Raw genomic sequence first — 25,283 nt, forward strand, 5'->3', positions numbered from 1 at the left:
TTTCTGGCTTGGTTTCCTCAGTAATTTTACCCATGCACCACTACTGCTGTGATGTGATCAGTTGATCTGGTGCGGTTGAGGATTCTGGCAGCAGAAGGCAGCACTCAGTTTGAGGATCCTGCAGTTGTTCATTTGTAGGCCTTAACGACTTATTTCAAGGAGTACGGGCCCTTTTTTCTTCCCCAGTACTGTGTGAGATTGAGTTGTTTTTCTCGCCGGGCAAAGGCACACGAGGGGTTCAATGTGAGAACCGGCTAGGGGGGGTGAGCAGCGAGCGCAGGATATCTCGCTCTGCTATTGGACAAAAGTAGGTCAACAGCGCCCACGCACGTGACCAATCATTCCACTCTGTTCTAGGGTGAACAGGGTTTGTTCCGTGCGTTCAAAGCGTGACCGACGAAAAAAGCGCTCTATAAAAATAATGCGCTCTCACAGTTCCTGGTTTGAAACATGACGAAAGCGCTTTTAAATAGCCTCAATATGCATTTGTTCTTCTATGTATGTGGGAACAAATGATAGCCTAATTTAAAGTGAATCTGTCATGTGTTTCACATATGAGGATGCGTTTCTCATAGAGAACAAGGGATTCAAAACTGATGGCACCTTGCATCTATTATGAAACAAGGGCCAATTTATGCCTACATAATGTTATAACAGTTTAATAAGATTTTCTACACACAAACTCGGATATTATGCCAATAGGCCTATTACTCTCTGTGCGCATTCAGGTGATGAATAGCCCTGCAATGTCTGATCTTTGAACCCTGTTAAACATTAAGATAAATTATAGGCCATAGGGCATACGACTAGGTCTATTATAATATACTGTAGTAGCCTACATAGGTAACTTTCACGACAGACCGAATAAAGACCGGAATTAACATCTGAGTGGCGTTTAATCACTTTTAGACACTGGCCTCATTCATTGTAATGATGAATTGGTCGGGAAACACAGACACACACACACACACACACAAACGAGAAAAGAGGGGCGGTATCTCTCAGGGTTTGACGTCACACACTTCGGTTCTCACATATGGTATGAATGGAATGGGTGAACGCTATCTGTCTTCTTGAACGCTATCAGTCTTCTGCTGCAGACGACAGCCGATATTGGAATAGCCGGTGGCACTGGAACCAGCTTTGCACGGAATCTGCCCACTGAGTTAATTTTTCTCTCCAGTTAGGCTAACTGAACAGGTTAAATCGACCTATTCTTGTGATTTAGATTGATCTGTTTTGTTTAATATTTTGTATTAGCCTATCTGCATAATAATACCCCAGGACCAGGTTTAGTGCATTTTTTACAGCTAAAGGAAGAAGTGATGGATAAAATAATGTCCAGACATCTCACGGTGAATCCACGTTTTCTACCTGCGTCGAATCACTGCGTACTGAAGTCTCTATTGGAGAACCCCATGAAACTACCCTTCCTCAAACATGAACACCAAAATGAAAGTAAGAAATAAGTATTTTTTATTATTATATTATGTTCCAAGTCTATAGAACAACTTATCTTAAATTGAAATTATTCTAATTTGTATAGAAATATACTTTTCTTTTAAATTCCATTGTTTATTTATGTATTATTGTGTAGTTTATTTATAGGATAAGCTACTTGTATCTACACTGTAACAGAAAACTGTAAATTATACGGTAATTTGGGGTATTATCAACAGTAAAATACTCAAACTTTTTACTGCAGCATACTGTAAATTATGGTTCATTGTGAGAAAATATATATATGTATTTCGAATGGTACTGTAATTCCACCACACAGAATACAGTACAGTACAGTATTTTTGGCGTGCCAAAAACCTTTTAACTACTATTGGGTGTATGGTGTTGTTGTTTCTGGCTCATTAACACATTTTGAGGCATGCCTTGTGAGAGGCCATATCTGTTGCACCTGTGTGTGAGAATGCTGTACAATTTGAACTCCTATTTCACCTTCATTTAACTAGGTAGGCTAGTTGAGAACAAGTTCTCATTTACAACTGCGACCTGGCCAAGATAAAGCAAAGCAGTGCGACACAAACAACAACACAGTGTTACACATGGAATAAACAAACATTCAGTCAATACATTTAAAAAAGAAAAGTCTATATACAGTGTGTGCAAATGAGGTAGGATAAGGGAGGTAAGGCAATAAATAGGCCATAGTGGTGAAATAATTACAATATAGCAATTAAACACTGAAGTGATAGATGTGCAGAAGATGAGTGTGCAATGTGGTTATAGTGCCCCGTAAATTTGTCTAGGAGACAGATTGGAGTGGCATCTAGTTTTAACCCTCAAATGGTTGAGCATTTTGCTATGTCCTTTTGGTCTGTTTTGCCCTTTAGTCACTGCCAGTTTGGAAGCCTTTAAGGTCTCTAGAAGTACAAATGATATAAACACCAAATATTCATTAATATGTGTAAATACTTTACCTAGCAGCCAACCTGCTTGCACTGATCCTGTGTAATTACAATAAAATACTGTGAAATACAAACAATCCCTCCCCTCAATGAATTTCATTGATTCATCCATTTATGAATTCCGATTACGGTAGCATTGACCTTTTATTAGTATAATACAGCCTATTTTACAGTATTGTACTGTATGTCATTACACAGTACTTGCTTTGATAACGTATTTCTAGAATTTCGCTACCCCCCCAATGACATCTGTTAATCATGTGTATGTGACCAATAAAATTAGATGTATTTATATTACAGTAGGAGTACTGTAATATGAAAGGCATAATTTTACTTGCTACGAGCTGCCTGTAAGCTCTTGCCAAATTCACACAGTAACCCCTTTACAGTGTTTGACCTGTTTTGGCTCCAGGTAAATAGCCCAAAGAATGCATTTCAAATATACTTTAAAGGTCCCTCAAACTCAACTCTGGGCCTCAAAGCCAGTTCCACTGCATTTTTTCATTGTTCCCCTCTAATCAGGGACTGATTTAGACCTGGAACACCAGGTGTGTGCAATTAATTATCAGGTAGAACAGAAAACAAGAAGGCTCCAGACCTCATAAGGTAAGAGTTGAAAAGCCCTGCCATAGAGGATACTTTATTCTCCCAAATTACAGATACAATAAACTGAAATAAATATTCTGCATGTTCAATATCATAATACAAGCCTTGTGATAGAGCAGCATTGTTTAAAAAGAAATATATATATAATGTCTTGGTACTAACAGTGGACCCCCCAATGTTCTCTCTAGGGTTTGAGAAGGAGCGAGAGAAGGAGAAGAATTTGGATGAGGAGAGGAGTGCCCCACAGTCAGCCTTCCTTGGCCCGACGCTGTGGAACAAGACTCTCCCCTACGATGAGGACAACTTCCAGCTGGAGTACATGGATCTGGACGAGTTCCTGTCGGAAAATGGCATTCCGTCTGATCTCGCCACCGCCGTCCACCGCGACCAGCACCAAACACACCAATCACAGTCCCAGCACCAGACGTCAAGTAGGTCACCAGCCCCGCCCACACCGTCGCCCTCGGTGATCGACCTTAGCAACCATGCCAGCGCATCGACGTTGGTACACACAAGCATGGGCCGTAGTCTCACCAGAACAGGTGTGTAAAACACACACGCACACCTTGCATACATACCAAAACACACAGGGAAACAAGGAGGAGCGGGGACAAGAATGTGCACACCTCTACAGTACACCATAAAATTCATCCTTTCCCTGGCTTTTGTCACTAGGGAAAATATTCCCCCTAAGCACTGCTCTCAGATCATACTAATCTCAATAATTTGAAGTGAAAATACAATACACCTGCTAGTCACCATGTTTATTAGTAAGGTGTTAGATGTACACTATTTTTAAATTTTAGCAGACGCTCTTAACCAGAGCAACTTACAGTAGTGAGTGGAAACATTTTCATGTTCACACTAGTCCCCCGTGGGAATCTAACCCACAACCCTGGTGTTGCAAGTACTGTGCTCTACCAGCTGAGTCACAGAGGACCACTTTTATGAGAGTTGCTATTGCAATTAATAAGGTTTAGAACTGTCACCTCGAGGGGTCCAGTAGCATATTTTATTGTCACCTCGTAATCGATGAGTAAATCAATAGATACTGTGTAGAGCTGTCTGTTCATTTCACACTTGGCCTTGGGTTGGGATGAGCCAACCAATGCATTCTGAGGGTGTCAGAATTCAGAACAAATTATGTCAACATAAAAATAGATGAGAAGGAAAAAGATGAATCATGTATCCATCACAGTCCTTAGTGTCTGTGCCCCCATTAAAATGCAGGCCCAGTACGACTAGAGTGTAGGACTGCTTTATTTGGTTTCTTAGAAGAGGCCACAAACCCAGAATGGAAAAGGTGTGAAATTCAACAGATGTTCTGATGGTGTGACCCGTAAGTGTGTTGCACACAGAATACAGACACACAGCTTCAGGCTGTCTGTACTTGGGCTTGTCTCTGCGTAATATCTGTGTTTTAGGTACATACTGTGCTGTACCTACCTGCACTGGGACATGATCAGAAGTAGGAGCAGGTGTACCTCACGTGAACCCAGCTAACACACATTGTAGAATCTAATGCAGTGGTTCCCAACTCCAGTCCTCCAGTTCTCCCAACAGCATACATTTTGGTTGTAGCCCCAGACAAACTCACCTGATTCAACTCATTGAGGGCCTGATGATCAGTTGACAAGTTCAATCAGGTGTGCTTGTCTGGGGCTACAATAAAAATGTGTACTGTTGGGGGTACTCGAGGACCGGAGTTGGGAACCACTGATCTAACCTATACGACATATGGACCAACAATAACCAACCACACCCAAAACACACAATGTAAACAGCATGTAGGCCAGTCAGACTACTCTCTTCAAACCCCTACCACCACTGCAGGAAGATGTTTGGGGGTAGGGGTTTGAAATTAGATACAATTCTGATTCCTGGCCATGCGACTTGTGTCTGAGCGGTCAAATCTGATTTATTTGACCTCAAATGTTTTTTAGATTGTTATTTAGCATATCTTGTTGCTTGCTAGCTACTCTGATAGTTTGACAAGAACATGTGGTAGCTAACTAGCGTGTTAATTGTTTACAAACAAATGAGTGAATGTGCTAGAAAGCTCAACAGCCACCTAGATAGTTGGCTGCTGTGGCTAGCCAAAAATGACTTGTTTTAAAAGTTGGATTATCTTATCCTTCAAGGCTTTAAAAGTGTTTTTATACTATGATTTTGAACATTCGAAGCAGACATTGTTGTCACCTTCAGCACCACCACCAATCAGCCTACACCACTGTGCACACACCCGACATTACTATGACAACGAGTGTAGCCATGTCAGCAAATGACTGCTGTCTGAACACACAGAGATCCGATTTGGTCACTTGTAACTTGCTGTTTGGACAGTCAGTATTCCAAAACAGATTTGAAAAACCAAACTGATTTGAGCATTAAGGCCTGCAATTTGAACAAGGCTTAATTAACTTGATTAATTAGTGCAATGTTCTGTTTGTAAGTCACTAATTTGAAGTACTTCTCTTCTGAGAGGCAGGTGTTATACCACATCTATATGGCTGCATTTACACAGGCAGCCCACTTCTGATATTTTGCCCAATTATTAGGTAAAGACCTGACCTGATCTGACCAATTAGTGAAAAAAGATCAGAATTGGGCTGCCTGTGTAAACGCAGCCTATGTGGCTCTCGTCCTGATTTCAGTCTGGATGCTCAGGTCAGATTTATTTTCTCTGAAGTGTTTGTTTTGCACATTACCTTCCATTACCATGACAACTACCTTAGAATTTTAAAGGACAATGACAGGAAATGAGCATTGCATCTGTGTGCTACTTCAGAGGCTACATCAGTGTGAATGTGCAAATCTGATATTGGTCACATGTAAAACTGTGTGTTGACAGTCAGAAAAAAATATTTGATATGAAGAAAAACCTGAATTGGGTTCTTAGGGTGGCTGTGTAAACAATTCCTTAAAATGTTGGGGTATTTGTCATGGTAACAGCAGGTCATGTGCACATTTATATTTACTTCAGAGCAAAGAAATCTGATCTGAACGTATAGAAAGAGGTCACATGGTGGATCAGGTTTGTATGAGTATTCAGATCCACATATGGAGGTAGTATAAATCAAAAGTAAAAAGATCTGATTTCATGTTTTATTTTAAATATCAGGTATGCAAATAAAATATCTGAATTGGGCTACGTGTGTAAACACAGCCTAAGACACTTCTGAGAAGCAGATTGCCTTCTCTTGATTGAAGTTAAATCTTCACCTGGAGGTCAAATCTCTCTCAGTGCATCCCTTTAGCTAATTAGTGTAATGTTCTGTTCCTTAGTCACTCGTCTCAGGCACTTCTGATTAGCAGGTGCTTTACTCACTTCTAAGAAGCATATGTTGTCTTCTCTTGATTGAAGTGAAATCTTCATCTGCACTGGAGGTCAACCCTGTCTCTGTACATCCCTTTGTAGCTGTGCTGAGCTAGGTATAGATCTATCTATACTGTACATCTCAGACTGAATCAGTGTGATTAATCTCGTCCACCAGCCGACTCTCTCTGGTAGCAGTTGAGCCTGAGGTAGAGGTTAGTTAAGTAGATAAGAAAGTCTTGACCAAGTAAGCCCTGTCCGAGCCAGAACAGCCCATAGAGGCAGGAGGCTGTCTCCTGTTTCTATAGCGCGAGGCAGCTTGAAGTACACCTCCTGGACACTTGTTAGAGTGTGATTATAAATCAAATGTAAATCTGAATTTGAATACAAGTGCAAATAAAAAACTGTAAGGTTTTCTATACAACTATTATACCTCAGCTCAGTTAGAGAATGGCCTAGTCGTCACATCAGGTTCAGATCTGTAGGGCTTTTCTGTATCCTGTGCACTTGACCAATAAACTTTGATTTGAGAATGAGGTTCAGATGTCATTTGAAAAGGAGCAGGGCCTCTGGCACTATCTTTCTCTCTCTCCCATCTCACACCAGCTGGCCTCCAGTCTCCACTCAATGCAAAGAGATAGATACATGCATAATGTTTGTGTAAGAGACAAGTGGATAGAGATTTATAATATGAGCCCTGTCCACATACCCATTTTATAACCGATGTGCTTCTGTCCAGTAGTTGGTTCAGAGTTTATTTTGGATGGGAATTGGAGGGGGAAGAGGGGAAATGTTGGTACTCACACTGTTTTTTTTCACACAATGGCAAATTTTGGTGTAGATTGTGAGTGTTAGCTTTGTGTCTTGTGCCCCATGGTGGCCACTGTTTGTCACTACTACTGGATACATTATAATAACAGTACAATTGTTTGTGGTGCTGGGAATAAAAACGCATTACTTTCAATTTGTCACTTTTATCATGAATGTCTTGAAAATAGTGCACCGACACACCAAACGAAAAAGTATGCAGAGGTAATTTCTATAATTCTATGAACTACATTTCTCTAGCCTATTTCCATGTCTCTAACCTTCTGTTGTTGTCTTCCTCCCCTTCTCCAGCCCTGCCATCCAGAAACACTCCCAGCCCCATCGACCCAGAGTCCATCCAGGTGCCGATGAGTTATGAGCCCGACCCTGCTGACCTGGCCCTGTCCAGTGTACCGGGACAGGAGATGTTCGACCCCCGCAAATGCAAGTTTGCCCCCGAGGAGCTCAAACCACAGCCCATGTTCAAGAAAGCTCGCAAGGTGTTATTCCCTGATGACATGAAGGTGTGTGTGTCATCTAATTTATCAGATTACTTAGCGCTGTGTTATCCCTGATTTTATAACAGGTAGAGTTGTTCATAACGCTGACTCATCTATTATTTATAGATAATAATCACAGTGAATGAATGGCATGTAGACAGAGAGCCATTAATACTGATTATAATCTGGTTTCACAACAACACTAAAGCCATATGAAAACAAGGTGTGTGAGTGTGAGAGACTTAGGGGATTTGCCTTTTTAAGTTTGTTCGCATAAAAGTGGATTCATGCATGGTTTTAGTACATTAGTGAATTGACTGAAAGCTGATTGTGCAGCCATACAAAGGTTATGGGAAAACTCCACTAGCTGCCAGAGAGAGAGAGGAGGGGTCATTTTTTAATGGGAGAGGTCTATCTCTGACAGTTAGCAAATGGATGTGTTTAATTTCACGGAGTGATTTTTCACAGAGTGAACGTACTGTATCTTTGGAGCACCAAAGACCTTTTGACCACCAGCTTGGAAGCCTTTGTTAAGGCCCATAGAAGGTCAAGTGATATAAAACACAAAATTGTCAGTAATATTCTGTAATGTGTAAACACTTAAACACACAATTAAGCAGCCAGCCTGCTTGAACCAATCCCTTGTAATTATAGTAAAATATTGTAAAATACAAACCCCTCACCTCAATGAATTTAATTAATTCATCCATTCATAATTTATTCTGATTACAGAGGCATTTATTTACATTTATTTACTTTTATTTACTTGCTACGAGCTGCCTGTAAGCTACTGCCAAATGTAAACCCTTTACAGTGTTTGACCTGTTTTGGCTCCAGGTAAATATCCCAAAGAATGCATTTCAAATATACTTTAAAGGCCCCTCAAACTCAACTCTGGACCTCAAAGCCAGTTCCACTGCATTTTTTCATTGTTAAATTTTACAGTATTGTACTGTGTGTCATTTCCCAGTACTTGCATTGATACCATATTTATATTAGAGCATTTTACTCACCAGGAGCTGCCTGTAAGATAATGCCAAATTCATGGCAACCCCTTTACAGCGTTGCTTAGGCAACTGTTTTGGTACACAGCAACAAGCCAATGAAAAGTTGGCTAAAGCTACCAATCCAGTTAACCCGCTTATATGAAATATGTGAGTTTTTAAAAATGATAATATTGGTCATCTGGGGTCTTATGTATAACCGTTGCGTACATTTCAAACTAAATATCTGCCTGTGCCATTTCTAAAAAGACTGCACACATACACAAATACTGAGATTTATAAACTTAGCACATACCATACATACACATGTTGCCCATTAAAAATCCGACCGGTGCTGAAACTATGCACGTTAGAATGAGCATTAAAGTCCACCTTTTATGGTGACAGTAACGCCATCATTTACTGTATACTTTGGAAGTATTGGAATTAGGCCGAGTTAGTTTCTAAAGGAAATAGCAATGGAGAACTTGACCAAATGTCTCTGGAGGTGTTGGTTGAATGTTTTAACATTTTACAATGTTAAACACACAGGGTCCCGTGTGGCTCAGTTGGTAGAGCACGGCGCTTGCAACGCCAGGGTTGTGGGTTCATTCCCCACGGGGGGACCAGGATGAATATGTATGAACTTTCCAATTTGTAAGTCGCTCTGGATAAGAGCGTCTGCTAAATGACTTAAATGTAAATGTACAATAACATTTGCTGTTTCTGAAAGAGAAAAACTATTGGAAATTGCTGTGGAACTGTAAACAGATCATTTGAAATCAGTAATGTTTTGCGTTAACTTTTTCCCAATCCTAAATATACTGCACTGGCCGCAAATTGTTATACATTGTCTAGTATGTCTACTCGAAAAGAAAAAAAACTACTGTGGTAGCCTACGCACTTCAAAGCAAAATATCAACTGTCTGTTAAATTCTACTGTATATTATCAACTGCGCTCCCTTTTGGATGCATAGAGCAAAATAACTTAAATAATAGTCTAATAGGCCAAATTAAATTAGAGATGCCATGGTAATTTGTTGTAGGTTAAAGCTTCTTCAAGAATATGAACCCATCATGGCCAGAAAATGCGGTGAGGAATTTATTCTATTTACTATGTTAAAGTGGGTCCAATTAAATGAGAGATGGGACGTTCTAGGCCTATAAGCTACTTGGCAAGTACGAAACCATCATAGTCAGAAAAATAATTTATTCTGCAATGATCATAGAAAGAAAATACAGTGCATTGGGAAAGTATTCAGACCCCATGACATTTTCCACATTTTGTTACGTTACAGCCTTATTATAAAATGGATTCAATAGTTATTTTACCCTCATCAATCTACACACAATGCAAATGTATAAAAAAAAATGATATCACATTGACATAGTATTCATACCCGTAACTTGTTGAAGCASCTTTGGCAGCGATTACAGATTTGAGTCTTCATGGGTATGACGCTACAAGCTTGGCACACTTATATTTGGGGAATGTCTCCCATTCTTCTCTGTAGATCCTCTCAAGCTCTGTCAGGTTGGATGTGGAGCATCGCTGCACAACTATTTTCAGGTCTCTCCAGAGATATTCAATCGGGTTCAAGTCCGGGCTCTGGCTGGGACACTCAAGGACATTCAGAGACTTGTCCCGGAACCACTCCTGCGTCGTCTTGGCTGTGTACTTCGGGTCATTGTCCTGTTGGAAGGTGAACCTTCACCCCAGTCTGAGGTTATGAGAGCCTTGGAGCAGGTTTTCATCAAGGATTTCTCTGTACTTTAATCTGTTCATCTTTCCCTCAATCCTGACTAGTCTCCCAGTCCCTGCCGCTGAAAAACATCCCCACAGCATGATGCTACCACCACGATGCTTCACCATAAGGATGGTGCCAGGTTTCCTCCAGACGTGACACCTGGCATTCAGGCCAAAGAGTTCAATCTTGGTTTATCAGACCAGAGAATCTTGTTTCTCATGGTCTGAGAGTCCTTTAGGCACCTTTTGGCAAACTCGAAGCGGGCTGTCATGTGCCTTTTACTGAGGAGTGGCTTCTATCTGGCCACTCTACCATAAAGGCATGATTGGTGGAGTGCTGCAGAGATGGTTGTCCTTCTCCCATCTCCACAGAGGAACTCTGGAGGTCTTTCAGAGTGACCATCAGGTTCTTGGTCACCTCCCTGACCAAGGCCCTTCTCCCCTGATTGCTCAGTTTGTCCGGGCGGCCAGCTCTAGGAAGAGTGTCGGTGCTTACAAATTTCTTCTATTTAAGCATGATGGAGGCCACTGTGTTCTTGGGGACCTTCAATGTTGCAGAAATTATTTGGTACCCTTCCCCAGATCTTTGCCTCGACACAATCCTGTCTCGGACCTCTARGGACAATTCCTTCGATCTCATGGCTTAGTCTTTGCTCTGACATGAACTGTCAACTGTGGGACCTTATGTAGACAGGTTCTGTGCTTTTCCAAATCATGTCCAATCAATTGAATTTACCACAGATATACACCAATCAAGTTGTAGAAACATCTCAAGGATGATCAATGCCAACTGGATGCACCTGAGCAAAATGTCGAGTCTCATAGCAGTCTGAATACTTATGTAAATAAGCTATTTCTGTTTTTTATATTTAATACATTTGCAAACATTTCTAAAAATGCTTTGTCATTATGGGGTGTTGTGTGTAGATTGATGAGAAAAAAAATGTTTTAATCAATTTTATAATTAGGCTGTAACGTAACAAAATGTTGAAAACGTGAAGGGGTCTGAATACTTTCCAAATGTAGTATAGTACTATGTACTGTTTCTAACTATTTTAGAATGCAAAGATTCAAAAAATGTATCATTGCTGTTCTCACTAACGGTAAATGATTGAATCCTGTTATTATATTTTTGTTATGAATAAGCGTGTCATCGTATCCCACATTTTAACCACTAAAAACGGTGCATGTTCTAAAGTTTGCGGGAAGCTAAGCACATTCTCACTTCAAGTTCAGTTTGTATAAATGCCAACTTTTGCGTGAAAACTGGTACACTAATGTTTTGGGGTATATTTTGTACATACGCAACGTTTATAAATTAGGTCTCATGTGTTTATAATTAACTGTGCCATTGGGCACGGAAGTCCGTTCGATATCTAGTTTTGATTTACATTTGGTTGAGTTGTCAACAAATTCACATTAAACGTAAAATCAACAAAACAATTCACTGTCATTGTATTTAGGTTAAAAGTTGGGTGAAAAAAGACGAAATGCCCTTAAGTTGATGACTTTTTGCAAATCCAATTAGTTTTCCATGTTGATTCAACTTCATCACATAGACTTTTTGGGTTGAAATTATGTGGAAACAACATTGATTCAATCAGTTTTTGCCCAGTGGGACATTTCCCCTCTTTTAACTCCCCGCTCTCTTCCCCTGCACCTCTCGAGCAGGATGACAGGTATTGGGTGAGGCGTAAGAAGAACAACGTGGCTGCCAAGAGGTCACGGGACGCCCGTCGGCTCAAAGAGAACCAGATCGCCATCCGAGCGGGTTTCCTGGAGAAAGAGAATTCAGCACTGAGGATGGAGGTGGGCGACCTGAGGAGAGAGCTGGGGCGCACCAAAAACATAGTGGTCAAGTACCAGGCTTCACACGGACCTCTGTAATGGGACTGAGACAGAATACACTCACACACAGATAGCAACTACACACACAAACATAAAGAAAAACACAAACACACACACACACACACAAATATGAGGCTGAGAGGCTGAGCTTACAGCTGTCTGAGACAACCACCCAATCAAACCCCCCATTTATCTCACCCATGTCTGTCTCTGATTGGCACTTTAGAGTGAAAGCGGATAACGTTGTGTAAAGTGTGAGTATGAAACGGAATGTGTTTCCTTTATTTCTGGGCTATGTGTGTTTTTAATTGTATTATTTTCTTTTTTATATATCTATCCACACATAGCTAATGTATTTTATGTGTTATTTTCCTTACACGGTGGTTTGTACATATTGTCCACGGCGTTTACTGTGGCATTTCATTTTTTTATGAATATGTATGAATGAATGTTATATTACCTTATTATTATTATGTTATATTACCTACCCTCATCCAACTCCCGCTTGATCCATAACATCTGTTATCGTCTGTTGATGATCTTGTGTCTGTGGTTGCCATGGTTTTCTATGGTTTCCATACTGTAAATATAGGTTATGTCAGCTGAGATGTCTCTGCTGACGTTACCTGTCCCACTTCATCCAGCTTTCTTTTTAATCCACCCCCCCCCCCTTTCTTATGCTCTGTCAGAGATAAGCTGTTTGTAAAGTGTAGAATCTTGATGTAAAGAATCACTGCACTGCTCACACTTTGAAAACTATCTAATGCCTACATACCGCTAGCCTGGGTACCCAACTGTTTCTGCATTAAGTAACGCTACACAGTTGCCTGATTAGGCAACAGCATGTTAGCTAACGCAGAGACAGACTGGCATCCAGGCTAGCATTCTATGATGTCAGCTTTGTCATTTGTTCATTTCGTTCATATGGCAGTGTTATGACCAGGCAGGTTACCCGTGATACAAGTCAGTATTCGACGTCTATCCATGTCTGAGGACGTCGGGAGATGATATGGAAAACAGCCACAAGGGGCAACAGTGAGCCCTGTTACTTCCAAGTAGGTTTTGGTTTTGCTAAGATGTTGCGAATGGGTGTAAGCATCTGCCTCTGATTCCAAAGGTTGCATGTTTGAATCCAGCGATAGAAAGAAGTTTTTATATTTTTGTTTTATCCCTAACCTATCCCTAACCTTAACCATTCAGAATTAATGCCTAACCTTAAGAATTCAGAGTTAATGCCTAAACTTAACCTTAAACACTTCGAAATTTGACTTTGGAACAACTTAGAAATATGACGATTGAGAAACATGGATGAACGTCTTATTGTGACGTAAGACTGTGAGAGCTTGTAGGTTATGACAGTGTTATTTATAACTTTGTTAACACAGGTTGTTTCAAGTTACCTGTCACCAGATCATTGTTTCACCGTGTTGTACAGAAGAACTGTCAGAAGCTAAAGCAATAAGCCCATAAAGCAGTAGGGTCTTGGTCTCCTATCTACCAAGCTTACTGTCACAGACAAGCATGAAACTACCCTCTTTATTTCATTTCTAATTACTTGTATTATTTACATATAATCTGGCATGTTTTTATTTCCTCTTCAAGCATTCAAATTTGAACATTATCAGCATCCATGCAATAGACAATAGACGTTATCATTTTCTTTTACTCTTCCCGAGCATGACTTTTCTCTGTCAGTATCCGTATTGAGACAGCCTCTCAGTCCTGCTCAGATTGAAAGAAGTCCTGCTGAGACTGAGACTGTACTAGTATGGACACTGCACAGATGTTCTCTGTGACCCAACGAGATGAATGTAACAGATGTACTACTGTATATAACAAACACAGGAGGTTGGTGGCACCTTAATTTGGGGAGAACGGGCTCGTGGTAATGTCTGGAGTGGAATCAGTGGAATGGTATCAAATACATTAAACACATGGTTTCCAGGTGGTTGATGCCATTCCATATGCTCCGTTCCAGCCATTATTATGAGCCTTCCTCCCCTCAGCAGCCTCCTCTGATAACAATCACACTGTACATTGAGCGAATGAATGGTGTTGCCTATACAGTACGGTGGAATATACTCTAATCACTTTATATCTTTACTACAGACCAAAACATTTCAGTATACAAAGGATATATTGATATATTAAAGGTTTTATTGTTTATACAAAGATATTCATGTTTTTGTACAGTATTTTTCCCAACATATATATTTCTTGTGTATTTTTAAAATGAACTATGTATATTAAGAACTTGTTTACTTTTAACAAAAGCTGTTTTTTAGATACTTTGCCTGGACATTACTAAAGACCACATTACAAATGAAACCGACAGGCCATTTTGTCTTGTATGTTTTGTTGGACTGTTCATTTGCTGCAGTCTAAGAAAATAATGATATCTGGATCTCTTTAAATTCTTACTTGTATGTAGTTTTGATATAGAATAATGTAATGTCCCAAAAACAAACACTTACAGTACCAGTCAAAAGTTTGGATACACCTACTCATTCCAGAGTTGTTGTTTTTTTAATTTTCTACATTGTCGCAAAAACCAACAAGCGCTATGATGAAACTGGGACTCTTGAGTGGCGCAGCGGTCTAAGGCACTGCATCTCAGTGCTAGAGGCGTCACTACAGACCCTGGTTTGATCCCGGGCTGTAGCACAACCGGCCATGATTGTGAGTCCCTAGGGCGGCACACAATTGACCCAGCGTCGTTGCCCGGTTAGGGTTTGGCTGGGGTAGGCTGTCATTGTAAAATAAGAATTTGTTCTTAACTGACTTGCCTAGTTAAATAAAAACTGGATCTCCTTTCCGCCACAGGAAAGGAAGACTCAGAGTTACCTCTGCTGCCGAGGATAAGTTAATTAGAGTTAACTGCACCTCCAGGCTGTGTAAGGGCTATTTGACCAAGAAGGAGAGTGATGGAGTGCTGCATCAGATGACCTGGCTTCCACAATCACCCTACCTCAACCCAATTGAGATGGTTTGGGCTGAGTTGGACCGCGGAGTGAAGGAAAAGCAGCCAACAAGTGCTCAACATATGTGGGAACTCCTTCAAGACTGTTGGAAAAGCATTCAAGGTGAAGCTGGTTGAGAGAATGCCAAGAGTGTGCAAAGCTGTCATCAAGGCAAAGGGTGGCTACTTTGAAGAATTTGTTTAATACTTTTTTGGTTACTGCATGATTCCATATGTGTTATTTCATAGTTGTGATGTCTTTACTATTATTCTACAATGTAGAAAATAGTAAAAATAAGAAAAACCCTTTAATGAGTAGGTGTGTCTAAACCTTTGACTTGTACTGTATGTTAAATCTCATGTTCATTTGTTCCTTTTGTGTGATTTTTTTTGTGCATTTTTTCCCCAGATTATGGGTTCCCCAGGGCACTTACATGCTGTCTTTTGATTATGTTTCTCATGATCACAATAAAACAGTTGATATCATCTGCTAGTTATGTGTTCCTTTGGGTGATGAAAAAAGGCGGGTCGATTTGGAACCAATCTACGACCTCTTGGTTAAATTCGGTGGTTTCACATTATGGCATCCGGCGAGAAAAAAAGCAACAAGACAAGATAGGATGCAATAACCATCTGCATGTCATACATTGTGGGAAAAAAACATAGAAAGAAATGTCTCTTAAGCTGATCTTGTTTTTTTTAAGTATCAGATGACATACTGTTTCCAAAAGTAACCACTGGAGGGCGCTCTCCATCCATGGCTGAACTTCAACAGCCTGGTTCCACTACCATAACATAGCCTAACTACTGTACTGTACTGTGTGTTGTGTGTGTGTGTGTGTGTGTGTGTGTGTGTGTGTGTGTGTGTGTGTGTGTGTGTGTGTGTGTGTGTGTGTGTGTGTGTGTGTGTGTGTGTGTGTGTGTGTGTGTGTGTGTGTGTGTGTGTGTGTGTGTGTTGTGTGTGTGTGTGTGTGTGTGTGTGTGTGTGTGTGTGTGGTGTGTGTGTGGGTGTGTGTGTGTGTGTGTGTGTGTGTGTGTGTGTGTGTGTGTGATATGTACTGTATCGTGCTGGTTTGGTATAGTCATTTTGAAACTCCGACACAGTAGAATGTCTCACTTTTTCTCTCTGTTATGTGTACATGTAGCCTACACACAAATACAGGAGCTAGTTTAGTTCTTCGTTTTGTTTTATACAATATTATTTAGAGAGTCTTGGATGAGTCAGACTATTGTGATACTTTTATTTAATGTACTATATATTGATGCACTATAGTAACAATGTACCACAAAAATTATATTTGATAAAATATTCTGTATTATGAGAGCAACAGTTAGTCATTTACATGATATGTATAACGCCTTCCCAAAACATGGGTTTTATTCATTAGTGTACATGTAGCTAATACCGTGTCTTATTGAAAAAGTCCAGGTAGTCCCTCCCTGTTTGCTTCCATTTCATACCAAATGAATACGATCCAGGCTACCAAGTTCACTTGAACATCGGCTCAAGTCAAATTTGATTTTAAATACTCCCTCTTGTGTGCCACACATATCTCCCGTACAAGACTAAGTCCCTTAACTGATGCCCACACCTTATTAGTACCACTACCACTGATGTCAAGCCCAGAATATGACCAAAACAAATTGGTCTGTTTAGAAGAGTAAATGTTTGTAACCCTGCAGAGAGAACCAAAGCAGAGCAGAGCAGATATCAGAAGGAATACATAACTCTCGCTTTATAATACTCTGTGGAGTTGAGTCTGACTAATTCCTCAAACCTGTGGGAAATATAATTTGCTGCAATTCACATTGCAAATGGGGTGCTGTGATTGGTCAAGTCATTGGTTGGTCTCGATGGGAACCGAGCTGAGCAGGCCATAGTATTTTAAAAATAAAGTTTTACATAAGAGGCTTTAGCATGTCGAGTCCCTCGGTGGCAGGACTCTGACTGTTGGTTCGTTTCAAAGTCGTGACAGAGTGGATGACTTGACGTGACTGAGTCTTGATGTGGCTGAGCGGAGGACAGTCACAGGACATCCTGCTCCAATCAATGTCAGTCTCTATATCCCTCTCCACCAGTTTTAATGAAGTAGCTGGTCTAACCGGAAACTCATGTACCATTGTGGCTCGAAGACTCCCCCAGATTCCATAAAGTAGCTGGACTACATGGAAGCTGTTGCGACTCAAAGTCGTGGCAATCTCATAGTGATAGAGAACTCATCATGGATATAACACGTTTTAGCATGGACATTGCCATTGATGGCTTCCACAATTTTAAAGTAGTCAACTGGGTGGGAGCGATCAGCCAATGATCAGAGCATTGTCTTCTTCAAATTGGGTGCTATGGTTTGTAAATGCCTTTAAGCTATATTGCCGCCATCTAGTGACCATAATAAATTAATGACAAGATTTGGTTCAGGACTTGGTGGTAAATCACCAATATTAGCTTTACACTTATTTCAAACACAAAAGAAAATGAATGGCTGGCGTTGCCAGTACTGTCACAGGTGCCATATTGGGACAGATACAAATATGAGGTCTCAACTATCTCCATGGGAAATTTCTACCCCTCTCCCCCAGTTTCCATGAAGTAGCTGCAATACAATGAATCTGTTGTAACATTGTGGCTCAATGTCGTGGCAGAGCAAATTACTTGACATGACTAAGTCTTGTTGTGGCCCAGCAGAGGAGGATAGTCATGTAGTGACAATGGCCAGAGAGAAAGAGGCGAAGCTGTCTACGAAAAATAAGCCCACGAATTTAGGAATTTTTGTATGGAGGTCAATGAGAGAGTGTCGAATTGAATTGCTAATTTTCTACCTGAGGCTTATTTGATCTAATAGAAGTTTCGTAATGGTTCAATTGTTACAAATGCACTGATATAAGTGGACGCAACTGGCATTTGAGGGCTTCCACCATTTTAAAGTTGTCAACTATGTGGGGATTCCTATGATTTGGGAGCAATCAGCCGACGAAGAAGAAAATGGACTACCTTGAAATGGACATAGTTTCAATGGTGCTGCCCATGCTGTCACAGACGCTATAATGCCACAGATACAAATATGAGTCCTCTATCTAGCTCTATGGCCTGTTGTTCACACGCATATCTGCCCTCTCATTGGCCAGAATGGTCCCACCTTATCTAGCTTCCTCCCGCCTGCCTTTCATCTTTGAGGACATGTATTTCTATTGTTAGAGCGGTCAATCGACTATCATGTGAATATAATAGACAATCTTTGCAAAACCATAATGTATCCTGGATAAATTGTAACTGTCCGACTGATCTACAAATTAAATTATCCTTATTATAATGAGTAGTTATTTGTGATGCAAGGTGGTTTGTAGATCAGTCAGTCGGCAGTCACCTGCACTGTCAGCTGAAATGTCGAACGAGCCCATTGAATGGTTCTGATGTTTGGTTGGTTAGTTAGTTAGTTGGTCAGTTGATTGGTTGGTTAGTCAGTTGATTGTTTCATTGGTTGGTTCGTTGGTTGATTGGTTTGAGTTGACGGTTTGATTCCCACAATGGACCACATATTCTGAATATGTGTTAACTGTAATCTGTTTTGGATTAAAGTGTCAGCTAAATTTCCATTTAGTACAGTAGCTAGCTGCCAAGGGGCCTGATAAGGTTTCAACAGACCAGAATGAGATGAGCATTTACAACAACAGACAGTCATTGGGGACATTCATTGAAAGAGTTGTACACCTAGTCCAAAACAGTCACTGTCATTCAAGTGCAGCATATCAATTACAATGTAGACACTGTTTTGTCCAAGAAGCTTGACACTATTATTTTTTTTCAAGAATTACAGCAGAAAAGGTGCATGGAATATGTAGTTTTCCAGTGGACGAAGAGAACGGTATTGTAGGTATTGCAGTTCTCTGTGATTTCATAGTTCCTTCATTATACATGTACTGTAGATTCTGATCTCAAGATGGTTCCTTCTTAGTGAGGTGTGGCAGGGCATCGTCGTCTGGCCCTTTGACATGTTCATGCCCAACAGTGTAGCGATGGGGTGGACAGGAGAGAAAAGAGTGATTCCATAATGTCAGAGGTCTGGTTTCTGAGTGGTGATGACTGCACACTGGTTCGCTGCCCTGGGGAAAGACAGCGAGAGGAGACATTACCTTCAACTGATGTATAGCTTCAGTTGATTCATTAGCAGAGATGATATAGTAAGCTATTACAGCATCGAACTAACTAGCGAGCTAACCCAAACACTAGCCCTAAACCTAACACTTACCTTGACCCTAACCCAAACACTATCCCTAAACCTAACACTTACCTTGACCCTAACCCCAACACTAGCCCTAAACCTAACACTTACCTTGACCCTAACCCCAACACTAGCCCTAATTTTACTTTATGCATGTTAGCTACTGTAACTACAGGTGTAGAATCTTCATTTGAGCAATTTCTCACAGCAGGAAAATAATCCCGCAGCAACAGGAAATGTGTATTATTGGGTGGATTATAAGTAAAGGAGATTTTTCAGATTCAGAAAGCATTAATGACCTCAGAGACAATAACATTTTGCAACAGTCATAAAACATTCAGACAAGATCACATACAGTGGGGAGAACAAGTATTTGATACACTGCCGATTTTGCAGGTTTTCCTACTTACAAAGCATGTAGAGGTCTGTAATTTTTATCATAGGTACACTTCAACTGTGAGAGACGGAATCTAAAACAAAAATCCCGAAAATCACATTGTATGATTTTTAAGTAATTAATTAGCATTTTATTGCAAGACATAAGTATTTGATACATCAGAAAAGCAGAACTTAATATTTGGTACTGAATCCTTTGTTTGCAATTACAGAGATCATTCGTTTCCTGTAGTTCTTGACCAGGTTTGCACACACTGCAGCAGGGATTTTGGCCCACTCCTCCATACAGACCTTCTCCAGATCCTTCAGGTTTCGGGGCTGTCGCTGGCATACGGACTTTCAGCTCCCTCCAAGATTTTCTATTGGGTTCAGGTCTGGAGACTGGCTAGGCACTCCAGGACCTTGAGATACTTCTTACGGAGCCACTCTTTTAGTTGCCCTGGCGTGTGTTCGGGTCGTTGTCATGCTGGAAGACCCAGCCACGACCATCATCAATGCTCTATGAGGGAAGGAGGTTGTTGGCTAAGATCTCGCAATACATGCCCATCCATCCTCCCCTCAATACGGTGCAGTCGTCCTGTCCCCTTTGCAGAAAAGCATCCCAAAGAATGATGTTTCCACTCCATGCTTCACGTTGGGATGGTGTTCTTGGGGTTGTACTCATCTTCTTCTTCCTCCAACACGGCGAGTGGAGTTTAGACAAAAAGCTCTATTTTTGAATCATCAGACCAATGACCTTCTCCCATTCCTCCTCTGGATCATCCAGATGGTCATTGGCAAACTTCAGACGGGCCTGGACATGCGCCTGCTTGAGCAGGGGGACCTTGTGTGCGCTGCAGGATTTTAATCCATGACGGCGTAGTGTGTTACTAATGGTTTCTTTGAGACTGTGGTCCCAGCTCTCTTCAGGTCATTGACCAGGTCCTGCCATGTAGTTCTGGGCTGATCCTCACCTTCCTCATGATCATTGATGCCCACGAGGTGAGATCTTGCATGGAGCCCCAGACCGAGGGTGATTGACCATCATCTTGAACTTCTTCTATTTTCTTCTATTTTCTAATATTGCGCCAACAGTTGTTGCCTTCTCACCAAGCTGCTTGCCTATTGTCCTGTAGCCCATCCAGTCTTGTGCAGGTCTACAATTTTATCCTTGATGTCCTTAACAGCTTCTGGTCTTGGCATTGTGGAGAGGTTGGAGTCTGTTTGATTGAGTGTGTGGACAGGTGTCTTTTATACAGGTAACGAGTTCAAACAGGTGCAGTTAATACAGGTAATGAGTGGAGAACAGGAGGGCTTCTTAAAGAAAAACTAACAGGTCTGTGAGAGCCGGAATTCTTACTGGTTGGTAGGTGATCAAATACTTATGTCATGCAATAAAATGCAATGAATTACTTAAAAATCATACAATGTGATTTTCTGGATTTTTGTTTTAGATTCCGTCTCTCACAGTTGAAGTGTACCTATGATAAAAATTACAGACCTCTACATGCTTTGTAAGTAGGAAAACCTGCAAAATCGGCAGTGTATCAAATACTTGTTCTCCCCACTGTATATTTAAAAAAAAAACATAGCAAAGCGTGTTTACAAGCATGTAGGCTGGATAAGTGCAATTTCATAATAAAAATTTCAAAACAGGCTACAATGCAAGTGCTATAGTGTAATTAGTCCAACATTTTGTTAAGCTGCAGAATTGCATTTTTTGTAGTGGGTTTTTGTAGGAGTTGATACATATTTAGTTAGGGCAAATCAAGTCTGACATTTTTAAGTGGACATTACAAACTTAGAAGCCTTTTAAAATCTTGAATACACTACAAGTTTACATTTCCTGCAAAACAGGGTGATCAAATTAAGATCCTACACCTGTAGCAGTTAAGGCAAATATGATGGCTATTGGCTAAGTTGAGCTCTGACAAGCTGCAGGGTTCAAGCGAATTCTCCAGCTGGCTGCCACCTACAAGGGATCAGCGATGTGGAATATGGACAAGGCAGGGCAAGCAACTACGGGAGATCAGATGTAACACTGGACACTACAAGAAAAGCCCAATGTTAGGCTTTTAAACAGACACTAGATGGGGTAGTAGTTCAAATTGAAATGTTTTTATTAAGGTGTCTCTCTTCTAGTCATGTTCATGCTCTTTATTTTATGTAATCCACACTGCATCTTTATTTTAAACTGCCATAGGGCTCCATTGTGGCACATGCATTTGTGTAAGTAAAACTATCTATATGCTAAAAGTGTCCACATCTGTCCCAGCGGGCACCAGACTTTACTGCTGATGTCTTAGGGACATAACATGGAGGAAACGTGAAATTCAACAGGACACAATTATAACAGAACTTAGACATTCAAAGTGCTCCTCTTTGAAATAGGTTCACTCCTTTGATCACTAAAACAGATGCTTTAATTTGCAAGGTTGCCTTTTTGGAAAGCCCCTCATAAAAAGGTTTACCATAACTGTGTATGTGTCTCAATACACCATATTCCATATATAGTGCACTACTTTTGACCAGAGCTCTGGCCAAAGGTAGTGCACTATGCAGGGAATAGGGTGCCATTTGGGACACATCCTGTGTGTCTGTTTTTTAGCCTCCTTATATGAATGCACTTATCATGAGTCACTCTGGATGAAAGTGTGCATCTGGCTTTAACTCTTTTACAATAGCCAATGTTTCACAGTGCTTTTACATCACAATCATATGTTAAAACCTAATATACGTCAATCATTGACAGAGTGAAGCCAGACATGCATTCATTCATTGACTGGGAGGCTTTGTGCTCTCAGGCCACATTCATTTTGCTGATGGGGTTTGTGCCTGCGGGATAAAGCAGGATTTGGAGGGCCAAGGATAGACAGGTTTCAACAGAAGCAGACGGCTTAGAGACTGAGACTTGTTATAGTAGTGGGGGTTGGGGATGATAGTAGGGTCTGGTGGTCACTGAATGGGGGAGTGGTCCCCCAGTGTCTCACCGTCTGCCTGTCCTTGGATTGCTTTTATGCATTCATCGTGTGTCTATCCGATCATTCATAATTTATCAAATTTTGCATGCCAAATTTTGTGTGTGTGTGTGTGTGTGTGTGTGTGTGTGTGTGTGTGTGTGTGTGTGGTGTGTGTGTGTGTGTGTGTGTGTGTGTGTGTGTGTGTGTGTGTGTGTGTGTGTGTGTGTGTGTGTGTGTGTGTGTGTGTGTGTGTGTGTGTGTGTGTGTGTGTGTGTGTGTGTGTGTGTGTGTGTGTGGTGGTGTTTATCTGTCTCCGTGTCTGCGAGCATACATGTGGGTGGGGGATTCCCTTACTGCAGCTTCCCTACATGCCAGGTCCACCTGCAATACTTAAGGTTAAAAGCACTTTACTGTCTCATATCACTATTCTATTTGCATGTTCTTCCAAACATCCACAAAGGAATTGGGCTAATGTTTCCATCTATGTCTCCTTCCATTAAACAAATGTGTTCAATTAACCAATCACATTGATGACTCACACACTGTGGTAACAGCCTGGATATATTGATTGATTTGACAGGGGAACCTAGTGTAAAACATCTGCATTAGGGATTGACTTCTTTTTTGGAGTTACTTGCATTCACCAATGCCAAGTTTGAACTACACTGAGTGTAAAAAACATTAGGAACAACACCTGTGCTGTCCATGACATAGACTGACCAGGTGAGTCCAGGTGAAAGCTATGATCCCTTACTGATGTCAGTTCAATCACTGTAGATAAAGGGAGAGGAGACAGGTTTAAGAAGGATTGTTAAGCCTTGAGACAATTGAGACATGGATTGTGTCTGTGTGCATTCAGAGGGTTAATGGGCAAGACAAAGAATTTAAGTGCCTTTGAACGAGGTATGGTAGTAGGTGCCAGGCGCACTGGTTTGAGTGTGTCAAGAACTGCAACACTGCTGGGTTTTTCATTCTCAACAGTTTCCCGTGTGTATCAAGAATGGTCCACCACCCAAAGGACATCCAGCCAACTTGACACAACTATGGAAAGCATTGGAGTCAACATGGGCCAGCATCCTGTGGAACGCTTTCAACACCTTGTAGTCCATGCCCGACAAACTGAGGCTGTTCTGAGGGCAAAAGGGACAGACACACACACACACACACACACACACACACACACACACACACACACACACACACACACACACACACACCACACACACACAACACACACACACACACACAACACACCACACACACACACACACACACACACACACACACACACACACACACCAACACACCACAACAACTGCCTGCTTACGCGTTCTAAAGCTTTCCCCTCAGCGATATCAAAAAGAAAGTACAAAACAGCAGCAATTAATGACATCCAGTCCAGTGCAGTCCTTGTCTCTACAACCAAATCTCTCCTCTCCTCTCTCTCTCCTCCTCATTGTCTAATTCCAGTACTTAGTATCTATCTTCTCTTCAGTCATGGACGCACCACCTCATTCCCCTCTCCTTGTCAGACCAGGGTGCTTCTCTTCTCCCTCCCCAGGTCGGGGGTGGGCGTCAGCGCTGGTGGCTCGTAGTCGTTCCTGCTGGGTTCTGGAGGAGCCGTGTTGTTCTGGTTCTGGGTCTGACTCTGGCTGCTCTGCCGCTCACAGCGAGACGAGGTAGGAGAGTTCTGCATGATCACCAGGCGTATGGGCGACTGGCTGGGTGGCGCAGGGGGCGCGGGGGCGTACTCCTTAGTGGGGTCCTTCCCCTGACAGTCGTACAGGATGCAGGAGATGAGGAAAACGAGAAGGAGGATGACGTAGCTGGCCACCAGGATGATGAGGTTCAGGGTCACGGGGTCAATCTCAAGGTAGAATTCCATGACACCCATGGTGATGCTTCATATCCCGCTGCCACACAACAAAGAAACGACAGGGCACTGGCCAGAGGAGCCAGAGCCTTGGTGGGGAGAGAAGAGAGAGAAGAGAGAGAAGAGAGAGAGAGAGAGAAGAGAGAGAGAGAGAGAGTGAAGAGAGAGAAGAGAGAGAGAGATATATATATATATATGATGGCATCAGGGAGAGAGAGAGCAAATGATAGAGAGTGAGGGATCAGATCAGAGTGGATATGAAGGCTTTGTGCATCGTGTTAATCCACGCCTCTCCGACAACCTTGAATTCCTGACAATTATTAAAATAGCTCAGTTTAATAATTTAAGCCACCATTTTAATTATGTCAACTGCACATGCTGGAAGCCAAATTATACACAAGTTAAATGGAGGACATAATTATTGTTGGACTGTCAACATAACACACACACACACACACTCAAATGTAGTTTTCTAAACTATTATGTTTACATGAATTCAGATTATTTCCAGGGATACACAACATCCTGAAATAAATATCTCTTTGATAGAAAGAATACTATATTCCACTTGATGTAGTGATGCTGAATGTAAAAAATGGCTCAACATACCCCACTCTCCCCTACTGTAATAGTTTGGTAAAGTGCTTTGTGTATGAGAACATAGTATCT

The 25,283-nt window shown here is 41.3% G+C and overlaps 2 protein-coding genes across 2 annotated transcripts; one reads left to right on the plus strand and one right to left on the minus strand.

Moving 5' to 3' along the window:
* The first annotated feature begins 1,057 nt into the window (after positions 1-1,057).
* LOC111978552 (hepatic leukemia factor) lies at positions 1,058-12,874 on the plus strand. Its single transcript, XM_024008666.3, has 4 exons — positions 1,058-1,458; positions 3,215-3,568; positions 7,462-7,673; positions 12,051-12,874. The coding sequence occupies exons 1-4, from the start codon at positions 1,326-1,328 to the stop codon at positions 12,264-12,266; spliced, it is 915 nt and encodes a 304-aa protein (XP_023864434.1). The 5' UTR covers positions 1,058-1,325; the 3' UTR covers positions 12,267-12,874.
* Positions 12,875-24,135: 11,261 nt separating this feature from the next.
* Positions 24,136-24,635, minus strand: smim36 (small integral membrane protein 36). The gene has a single exon (XM_070448743.1). It carries the CDS (start codon positions 24,633-24,635, stop codon positions 24,270-24,272), a length of 366 nt encoding a protein of 121 aa, XP_070304844.1. The 3' UTR covers positions 24,136-24,269.
* Positions 24,636-25,283: the final 648 nt, after the last annotated feature.

Source organism: Salvelinus sp. IW2-2015, linkage group LG18 (genome assembly GCF_002910315.2).
Source record: "Salvelinus sp. IW2-2015 linkage group LG18, ASM291031v2, whole genome shotgun sequence".
Lineage (NCBI taxonomy): Eukaryota > Metazoa > Chordata > Actinopteri > Salmoniformes > Salmonidae > Salvelinus > Salvelinus sp. IW2-2015.

Bases quoted from the DNA above. Each gene is read 5' to 3' on its own strand.
- LOC111978552 (XM_024008666.3), top strand. From the start codon at position 1,326: ATGGATAAAATAATGTCCAGACATCTCACGGTGAATCCACGTTTTCTA. The intron at 3,569-7,461 runs GTGTGTAAAACA...CCCCTTCTCCAG, and splicing joins CCGTAGTCTCACCAGAACAG to CCCTGCCATCCAGAAACACT. The intron at 7,674-12,050 runs GTGTGTGTGTCA...CCTCTCGAGCAG, and splicing joins TATTCCCTGATGACATGAAG to GATGACAGGTATTGGGTGAG.
- smim36 (XM_070448743.1), bottom strand. From the start codon at position 24,635: ATGGGTGTCATGGAATTCTACCTTGAGATTGACCCCGTGACCCTGAAC.